Source organism: Octodon degus, unplaced genomic scaffold, assembly GCF_000260255.1.
Source record: "Octodon degus isolate 3935 unplaced genomic scaffold, OctDeg1.0 scaffold00093, whole genome shotgun sequence".
Classification (NCBI taxonomy): Eukaryota; Metazoa; Chordata; class Mammalia; order Rodentia; family Octodontidae; genus Octodon; species Octodon degus.
Window position 1 is genome coordinate 5,625,200 of NW_004524669.1, and position 9,915 is coordinate 5,635,114.

Genomic DNA, 9,915 nt, shown 5'->3' on the forward strand with positions numbered 1-9,915 from the left:
GGCCAGGGACCGGCGACGTGCCAGGCGGGAGCCGCGTCTCCGCGGGGTTGGGGTCGCGCACTAGCGCACGCGGCCACCGCGGTGCCCAGGCGTGGACCGGCCACGGTCGGTGGTGCAGCCAAGGCAGGGCCTTGGGCGCAACCGCGCTGCCTGCCCGCCTCTGCCGACCAGACAGATGGTTCAGAGCTCATCTCCCCGGGAAAGCAGGCCGTCGAAGTAGGTGTACTGTGAATAACGTGCACACTAAAAGTTCACCCATAGGGAGCCCCACTTTGCTAATGAAAAATCTTGTGGCCCGCCTTCTGCCGTTCCACTTTCCTTTTTCTCACCAGGACACAATTTCAAATTGAACTTTTATTTATTAAATTAAAAAAAAAAAAAGACATGAGGGGATGATTCCTTCCCCTCCACAACCTTACCCTCGCCCCAAGCTGCAGCGGCTTTGCCCTTTAACTTGGGGCTCTGAGGGAGCAGGAGACAGAAAAGGAGGATCCAAAGTCTCAGGAAAAGCATTCAAAGGCACAAGCGGCTATAAAAGTCACTGGAGGTGGAGTCAGAAGTCCCAGGTTGGGGAGCTGTGAATGCACCCCCGAATCTGGTTGGAGACCTCTGTTCTCCTAGCTCTGTAAATTCTTCCTCATGGTTTCTAGGCACCAGGCCTAATACGGTGCCTTGCAGAAAGTAGGCACTCAATAAATACTTGATTTATTTGAATCTCATCCCAGAGAGTCTTCCCCACCCATTCTTCAGGTGAGGCACCTCCAAACCAATGTCTTCCTGTTAGATGGGTTTCCCAAAGAGCCTGTTTAAGATGACAACTGCAAGCTCTCCATAACCATGGCAACAGGGTATTAACCTAATGAGGTCATGATGTCTGAGGCGGGCAGTGGAAAGACCTGCTCTGGGGTCAAGGGAGCTGGGGTATACTCCAGTCCTCTCCTCTGGAGGACTTGAGGTTTCACAGCTTCTGACTAGGGCTTGGAATATTAGGGATCTCCTCACTGAGATACCTACATCCACTCTCTTACAGAGATCTAGCTAACCAACCCAATTTGTAAAAACTCCGTTGAAAAAGAAACCCCATTAACTGAAACCCTGATGATAGAAATTCTGTTAAGATCTCTGCTATCGCTTTGTCTACACAGAGATGCATTTGGCTAGAATTTCCATAGCAGAAATGGATCCCCTTCCCTCCCCGGCTCACTCTACCTGACCCGTCATCATAACTTAGATAAATAGAATTATTATTATTATTATTATTCATTACTCCTGGTACAGAGGGGTTAACTATACAGGCCTGGGGGCAGCCTCCCTGACCCTGGGGTCACCCCATCTTTGGGATCAGATCCCCACTTGCCTGCCCCCATCTTGGCACCTTGCTCCCAGCCAGGTCATTAACCCCAATCCCCCTAACTCTGGTCCCTAATGAAGAGGCCACCAGGGGGCAATAAATAATCACTATCATGACTGTGTTTGTGAAAAGGGGAAAAAAGCTCTGGAGAATGGAGAGCAGCTAGAGGAGTAAGAAGTTGGGAAGATGAGGCTGGAAACGGGTAACACTAAGCTTAGAAAACAGAAAGAATGTAATGGAGTTAGTGAGAGAGAGAAATAGTACTGGGAATACAGCTGGAAGAAAAAAGATTTGGTATAGCAAGACCCAAAACAGAAGCTATGAGCAGGGGTCAAGGAAGAGCTTAGGAGGCCAGCGGTCAGAAATCAGACACAAGGTGAGGGTCTGAAGTGAGTTGGACCTGGAGAGCCAGGCTCCTGGCACATGGAGGGAGTGAGCCAAAGAGACATGCAAGGACTCACCAGGCCAGAATACTCAGAGGAGAGAGAGCCCCAAAGACAGCATGCATGGGAAGGGAGAGAGGGCAAGCAGTGGTCCACAGAGCCAGAGAGGCTGGCAAGAGCCCCCTGGCTAGAGACCCTGCGCCTAGCTCAGATCTCCAGTAGGTTGCTCTGCTCAGGGCTGCCCCCAGGGGCTTTCTCTGGAGCTGCTGGTGAGGATGAAGGTCGAGGTGTCTGATTGGCCTCCTCTTCCCCCACACTGCGACCCTCGCCCAGCTCCTTGGGGCCACTGGCAGGGGGGCCTGGGCCTGGCTCTCCGTGGGTGCGCTGATGTTTGCTCAGATGGTCACTTCTGGTAAAGCGCTTGGAGCACAGCAGGCAGGTGAACTTCTTCTCCCTGGTGTGAGTGCGCACGTGCCGCTCCAGCTCATCAGAACGAGTGAACCTCTTTCCGCAGAAGAGCCAGTTGCAGACGAAGGGCCTCTCGCCCGTGTGCCAGCGCAAGTGGGCTTTCAGATGTGACGCTTTGCCATATACCTTGCCACAGCCAGGGATGTGGCAGCTGTGGATGGGCTTCTTCCTTAACCCAGCTGCTGCTGCCCCCAGGCGCTCCAGCTCCTGGCAGTTGGGGCAGTCACAGGAAGAGCGCCCTGCCCCACTGCCTGAATAGCTACCACTACCCCCTGTCCCTGCACCCCGGGGGGTCTTGGCCCCACCACTTCCCTCCAGCTGCCCACTATTGCCAACTGCCTTAGGCTTATAGACATCTTGGGGCAAGACATGCTGGGGCCCTGGTTGCAGGAGGTGGGGGGCTGGATAAGGGGTTGGGTTAAGGGGAGCAAAGTCAGTTGGGTATGTTGGCAGCTGGGGGTTCAGTGGAGGCTGAGCTGGGCCTGTTGGCAGTGTCCCTTGCAGCCCATCACCCTGTCCCTGCCCACCACCTAGCCAGTTGCCCCCAGGGTGCATATCCCACCAAGGACTAGGAGTGTTGCCTGGGCCTGGTGAGATGCCTGCATGGATGCCCGCTTTGTACCAAGAGCCGTAGGGGTGTGCCATGTCCAGAGAGGTGTAGACACTGGGCAGGCAGTCAGAAGAGCTGTGCCCCTTGGGCACTAATAGCCCAGGGTCCTGGGTGCTTGTGGGCCCAGGGAAAGAATGGGAAAAGGGTGGATAGTCATTCGCATAGCCGGAAGTGGGCGCTGGAGGACTGCCTGCAGGTGAGAGGAGCCCATTGGTGCTTGAAAAGGGGGCTGGGTAGGCATCCCCCATGGTTTTGGGAGCTGAAAGGTCAGAGTATGGCTTCTTTGTGCCTGCTTTGCCCAGCGTTGTTGAGTCCCGCAGAGGACTGGAGCCACCAAACTTGCTGCAGGCTGCTGTCAGCATGGCCAAGGGACTGGAGCCATAGTGAGCTTCCTCCTGCAGGAAGACGTAAGCACTGCTTAGAGGGAGCGAAGGAGAGGGAAAATGATGGGCAAAACTCTAGGACAGATGTACAGACATGGTGAGCACAGCAGATGGGTCAGGGAAGGATTGAAGAAGTCAGGGAATTAGAGAAAAGAGATGTGTGCTAATGAGGCCTGCTGTGGGAGCAGAGCTAATACGGGGCCTTCAGAAAAGAGCAGAGCACAAAACTTCAGCCTGTTCCCCCAAGCCAGCAGCCAGGAATGTGAGCACACTACAGTTCCTAGGGGTGTGCAAGAGCCTTCTCAGGACACAAGACCTTTTAAAATGCTATGAGAAGAGCTGGGTTAGAAGCAGCTCTGGAGTGAGGGAACAGGTAGGGTCCTGACCCCAGGCAAATGAGTTTGGAGAGAACAGAAGCCACAGTCAGGACTCAAGAGGGGGAAAATGTCACTTGAAGAGCAAAGAGAGCAGCCTGGGGTCAGGTATGGGGATGCCTAGCTGTCAAACCCAGCATTGTGGGAGGCTGAGGCAGAAGGGTTGCAAGTTTGAGCCCAGCCTGGGCAATTTAGTAACTCAGAGACACCTTAAAAAAAAAAAAAAAAAAAAAGCGGGGCCGGGGAGATGGCTCAGTAGAATAAGTGCTTGCCTGGCAAGCACAAGGCCCTGAGTTCAATCCCCGGTTCCGCAAAAAAAAAAAAAAAAAAAAAGGAAAGAAAAGCTGGGCATGGTGGTTCACACTTGTAATCCCAGCACTTGGGAGGCTGAGGCAGAAGGATCCTTGCAAGTTCAAGATCAGCCTGGACAATAAAGTGAGCTCAAGGCCAGTCTGACCTGCATAGTGAGACCCAGTTTCAAAAAGATTATTAAAAAAAATAATAATAAACCACCTGAAATGTGGCTCACTGTGAAGGCCCTGGTTTCAATCCCCAGTACTGGGGAGGAAAACAAAAACAAAAATAAAAACAAAAAACAGCATGGGAAGAACAAGAAAGATTAGGGGATCTTGTCTGCCCCACTCCAGACTTTTTTGGCTTCACCTCATATTCCACTTCCTGTCTCTACTTCAGCTCCTCACTAAGGCAGTGGCCTGGTCTCCCTCAGGTCCAGTCTACTCATGGTAAGGAATCTCTTGGCAGGGACGCTGGGACTGGAGAGCAAAAGGAAGCAGAGGCAGAGACACTGGGACATTGAGAAGGAACAGGGTTGCCGCCAAGCCAGGACTGTGGCTGAGGCTAGAATGTCTTTCAAGCAGCCAGTGGGTACCTCCTGCTCTCTGGTACTCACTGGTACCCCCTTTGGTTGGATTGAAGAGCCCAAATGATCATGGCCACACTCCTTCCTGCCTCAGTGTCCTCAAATATGTAGCTGCTCTCTCTTCACACTTCAAGAGCAAAGAATGAAGGAAGACATGTCTGTGAGGTAGAGGAGACTTCAGAAATTTAGAAGTATCGCCTCAATTACCCCGGTGCTGCTGCTACCAAGCCAGACTACCCTCAAGGCCTTCAGGAGTCCATGACACCCACCCTTCCTCAGTCAGCCCTCGGAGCTCCCAGGAGATAGATGCCTTTCAGCATTTGTTACTGAGAATTCCATTAAAAAGTGCCTTTTGGGGGCCGAGGAGATAGCTCAGTAGAATAAGTGCTTCCCTGGCAAGTGCAAGAGCCTGAGTTCAATCCCCAGTTCCGCCAAAAAAGAGAACAAAATGCCTTGTGAAGCTGTATAATACCTTGAAGTGGGGCAGGGGGAGCTCAAAAGGCAAGTGGTTGGTGTCTTCCTAGTAAAACTAAGAAGATAACCCAAAAATTCAGGGTTCCCCTACCCACCAGCAGCTCCTAGCACGTGCTATGTGGAGTCGTGACTGCTGCTCCTCTTGTAGAAGTCCTGTTGACCCCACAAGCTCCTAAACTTGAGCCACCAAAAGCTTTCTCCCCGGGATTTTTCAGTCAGGGTTTCCTCTGATCCTCTAAGCAGAAGATGAACTAAGGCAGGTTAGCTGGTGGGCAGGAGTCAAATCATAGCAGGAAGAGGGGTAGAAACATGGGACGCAAAGAACACTGCTTTAGGTGAGGCATAAGCGGCCATAAAAGCCCTCAAAACAGGGAAAGTGAGAAAAGGGAAGGGGAGACCAGTATTAAGAGGCAAAAATGGGCAAGGACCCCAAAGAGCAAAAAGTTAAAAAGACAAAAAGGAAAGAGAAAGAGAGGAAAACAAACAAAGGAGAGATGGTGAAGAGCTGGTCTAGAATAGCTAAGTAAAACAGAAAAGACACGAGGGGAAGAAAGGCAAAGGAAAAAGAAGAAGAAGGTGGGATTTCTACCTAAGAAAAAAAGCCTCCGTGGTGCTGGACCCAGAAAACCCCCAGACCAGGCCACTCCTCCCTCCTTCTCCCTGACCATCCCCTCCCCCTCTGCTCAGCCCGGCCCAGCTCCGGCTCCGGCTCCGATGGTTTCCCTGCGGTCGGTTTATTTTTAAAAACGCCGACGCCGTCCCCCCGCCCGCCCAGCCCTCACACTGTGGCCACAGGGGCCTCAGCCAAGCCCAGGGACCCCACCCAGCTGTGGAGAAGGAGGTTGGGGTGAAAGAAGGCATCCAGCTTCAGGCCAACAGGAGACCCCAGCCGGGGGAGCAGAGAGGCCCACAGGGATGCTGGGGACAGGGAAAGGGAAGCCAAGGACCCGTGCCACCCATACTGGTGTGTGGGCACAAGGCTAAGTTTCACAACAGCCTCAGTTTCCTTCTCTGGCTGGTTGCTCTCTCTTGTGAACTAGGATAGAGTCCCGCTTAGAGGAGTCTAAGCATGTGCCCCCATACCTCATCAATGTGTTACCTGCTAGGACCCAGGAGTCCCACGTTCCAGTTGTTTCCCAACCTCCACCTCCACCCCACCATCCTTAAAAAAGGAAAGGAAAAGATAAGCAACAATCCCACCAGAAAAGCAGGCTTATAATACTGAAGGAGGAATCTTTGGAGAAAGAGCAAGAAAGGAGCTGTCCCGGTTCTATGGAGAAAGCAAGAGGACGCTCTCTTTCAGGGCAGGTCACAGTGCAGTGCTCTCCCACACCTCCCAGACACGTCTGACAGCTGGCTGACCTTGGTTCTGAGTGCTAAGGTCCCTAGTTCAGCCTTCTCCTCAAGTTTCTTAGTTCTCCTGGCTTTCCTTTCGTTGTTTGGTATTTAGTATAGATACAGAGCCCAGGCCTCACACATTCTAGACTAGTGTTTCACCAGTACGCGATACTTGCAGCCATGTTTCCCATGTCTCCATTTCCGTCTAGCCCCTGCCCCATTTCCCTCCCTTCCCTCTTCCGTTGTGTCTTGCTCAATCCAGGTGAGTCTCCCACAAAACATTCCTCTCTGACCCCCCAAGTTCTGCCCACTGCCAAAGAGCCCCATCTACATCCCGCAGAGGGATTCTTGGGAAGGTGGAAAGAGGGTGCAGCTACCCAAAAAGTAGGTGAAAAGAGGTGGAGGGGTTAGAGCGCTTTTGTGTGAAAGGCCTCTTCAGCTCAGAAAGTGAGGGGACTTCCAAGACCAGCTTCTACAGCACACTTCTCTTTTCCTACGTGCTCCCCCAATCTCATGTCTTTCAACCAGGCCTGTGGGCCACCCCTCCTCTGAGCACCAGTGCCACGCTGGCAACACTGGCGTGATGCCTACGCCCACTGAAACAGCCCCTGCCCTGGGTGGACCCAAGGTTTCCACATACCTTATTCTTCCAGCTTCCTCAAGACCAGTGTTTCAGTGATGGCTCAAAAGAGTCTAATGGGGAAAGAGCCAGGATGACAGTGTGCCCCATTGCAGCTAAGGGTAGAGTACAGCACCTGGGCACTCCTGGCTGGATGCAGAATATGGCAAGAAGCATGATGTCCACCCCTTGGCTTGCATGCCCTTCTCTCAAACTCAGCCATAAATTCACTACCTCACATCTTCACACAGCTGCCATTGCTCCCTTCAGCTAAGAGCACCCGGATGGTCCAGCTCCCAGACACACACCTGCACTCGCACCAGCCCATCCTCCCTGGCCTAACACGTGCAAGCCAAAGGACACAGGTGTCAAGAGGCTCCTGTTCCATCTCACACACACCTCTCCAAAGGTTGGGAAAGTCAACTCCTTGTTTGGCCAAAGCCCTGAGACCTGAGTTAGGGCACTGGAATCAGAGAATAAGGAAGATGTAAAGCCACAGCAGGAGTTTGACCTTCAAGGCAGGGCTCTCTAGCCTCCAGTTCCTGCAGAGACCCAGAAAGAAGAATAGAGATGGTGACAGAAACGGCACCAGAGACCCAGAACCACAGAGAACTCAGGCTCTGAGTGACCAAGAGCACTCACTTTCCAATCTTGTGCTGTGCACCCAGATGCCCTGATTGAGTCAGTGTTTTCTCAAGTCCCCAATCTCCCATGGTACCCTAGCTCCCTTCAGTTCCTGCTCCAGAAGCAAGGGATGGTAGGGTCCCAGCCTGGAAGGGAAGTGGCCCAGTCCACCCTGGAGCCTCCCACTCCCAAAATAGAGCTGAGTTTGTCTTTGGCTGAAAGCTAAATATTTGTGAGCCGGGCAGACGGCCTCAGGCCCTGTCCCTCCTCCTTGGTTCCCTCTCAGGCCTGGGCTCAGTTCCCCTGGTCAGCTTCTCCACTCCACGCACAAGGCTGCCCTCCTCTTCTCCCTCACAGGCCACCTCCTTTCCTTCACAGACCACTCTCGGCCAGCCCCTCCCCCACACAGACAGAGGAGCTCCAGTTTAGGATTGGAGTCCCAGGGCTCTGGACCCCCACAGAGCCTACTCAACCAGTCCTCTCCTCTTTCTCTTCTGCCCTTTTGCTACTGTGGCATCTGTATCTGTTTTCATCTTTTTCTCCCCACTGTCCCTGTTTTCTCCCTCCTTTCTCTACTGCTTCTCCACCCCTCACAGTTAGTGACTTTGCTGACCTTAGGAGTCCATGCCTTCTTTTGACCTAATCCTTTGAAAGCCCTGCCTGCTGGCCCTGTTCTCCTTCCCTCTCTTCCTGCCCTCTGTTCACCCCTCCTCCTCCTCCAACCCCACTCCCCTCTCCTCCTCAGAAAGACCCTAGAAGTGACAGGCACCACAGCTACTGTCTATAGGAGTTGGGGGGGTGGACAGGAATTAGGACCTTAAAACCATGGCTGGTTTCTGGGAGTGGGGGAGTGAGGGGATGTTACCTCAAGCAGGGAGGACGCCATCCTGAGGCTGGGGACTGGGTCCCAAGGAGCCAGGCAGATGGAGAGAGCCGAGCAGGGGAGAGAGAGGGAGAGGGGAGAGGGAGGGAGAATGGGAGAATGGGAGAGAAGAGATCTAAAGTTAGAAGGGACTGGGGGGTGGGGGTGGGGGGGGCTGCTCTCTGTCTGTAGGGATCCACCCTCTAATTACAGCTTTCCCAGCGGAGAAGCCTTCGGATCCAATGAGGAGGGCGAGAGAGGGAGGCAGAGGGTCCAAATTTCCTGCTCCATTTGCTGAGCTCCCCAAGAAGGGATCTGGGAGGGAGAGGAGAAAGGGGGCACCCAGGGAAAGGACAGGTAGTAGCAAGGGGCATGGGAGCATGGGCAAGTTGTCAGGGCTTCGGAGAGATCTGGGGAAAGGTTCAGGGGGTGGTGGGCAGCTGTCCACATCCCCAGCAATCCCCTAGGCATCTGTGGGCCACCCTCCCAGAGCTCAGCATCTGGTACCTGGGGAACCTGAGGCTGCCTGTCCCAGGCTCTTCTCTTGCAGGTCTGGCAGGGAGAGTGCAGGCAACTGGTGGCTTGAGGGTGCTGGGAAGGATCCCCTCCTTGTCCAGGCCAGCTCCACTCTGGTTCCTACATGGGGTGCGATCTCAGTACTTCAATCCTACTCTGAATCCAGAGTCCTCGCCACTGCTGGCCACAGCTGCTTCTGCTGCTGTTGCTACCGCTGCTGCCGGCCGAGGCTGCCGCTGCCGCCGCCGCTGCTGAGGGAAGGAACAGGAGGGAAAAGGAACAAACCCCAAACCACTAATTAGAGATCCAGGGGGGGATGGGGGATCAGGGACGACACTCACACAGACAGACTGGAACACACTGACACACACACTCATGGACAGACATGGGGATGGTGCATGCACACGTACCCACACTCAGTACCACCCGGGAGTACAGCTGTCATGAACACAAACTCACACACCGAGGAACACAGTGACACGCTGAGTGCATACCACATGCACACCCAGGCTGGCCATGAGGAGAGGCTTGCCTGCTTCCCTATTCACCCACGCCACAGAGAGCTCTGTGTGTGTGTGTGTGTGTGTGTGTGTGTGTGTGTGTGTGTGTGTGTTATCACTCAGGGCAGGGAGGAGGGAAAGGGTACCAGTAGAGGAGGCTTCTGCTCTCAAACTTTAGGGTCACCGAGGAAAGTTACAGGTTGCAGGCCCAGAGGAAGGGGAGGACAGTGGTGCAGTACTTGGCACAGGTGTAGTAGGAAGAGTACTACTTTCATTTTTCCTCCCTGTGCCTCAGTTACACTTCTAGGAGCCATATTTAGGCTCACTACAATTTGTTCTGCAGAAGCTGGAGTTGGACGCTAAAAAAAATAAGAAAAAAAAAAAAGAGTCTTAACCATCCAGCAGAAAAGTATAAAAATGAAGTATAAGAAGTAAAGCCGATCGATGACGTAGAGTGTGCCTAAGGAGAGTCACATGGGGAGAAGACACTCTCTCAGGCTTTCACAGAGAGCACATTGGCCAAGCATTGGCCG

The 9,915-nt window shown here is 53.3% G+C and overlaps 1 protein-coding gene across 2 annotated transcripts; it reads right to left on the reverse strand.

The window, feature by feature from the left end:
* Window positions 1-1,795: 1,795 nt before the first annotated feature.
* Window positions 1,796-8,992, reverse strand: Sp7 (Sp7 transcription factor). Of its 2 annotated transcripts, none has more exons than XM_004637886.1 (2): window positions 8,874-8,992; window positions 1,796-3,207 (listed from the first exon to the last, which is right to left on the reverse strand). In XM_004637886.1, exon 2 carries the CDS (start codon window positions 3,172-3,174, stop codon window positions 1,942-1,944), a length of 1,233 nt encoding a protein of 410 aa, XP_004637943.1. In that variant the 5' UTR covers window positions 3,175-3,207; window positions 8,874-8,992; the 3' UTR covers window positions 1,796-1,941. The 2 variants fall into 2 exon arrangements, with proteins under 2 accessions (XP_004637943.1, XP_004637942.1); XM_004637885.1 differs by lacking the exon at window positions 8,874-8,992 and adding an exon at window positions 8,370-8,421.
* Between the last annotated feature and the right edge of the window lie 923 nt (window positions 8,993-9,915).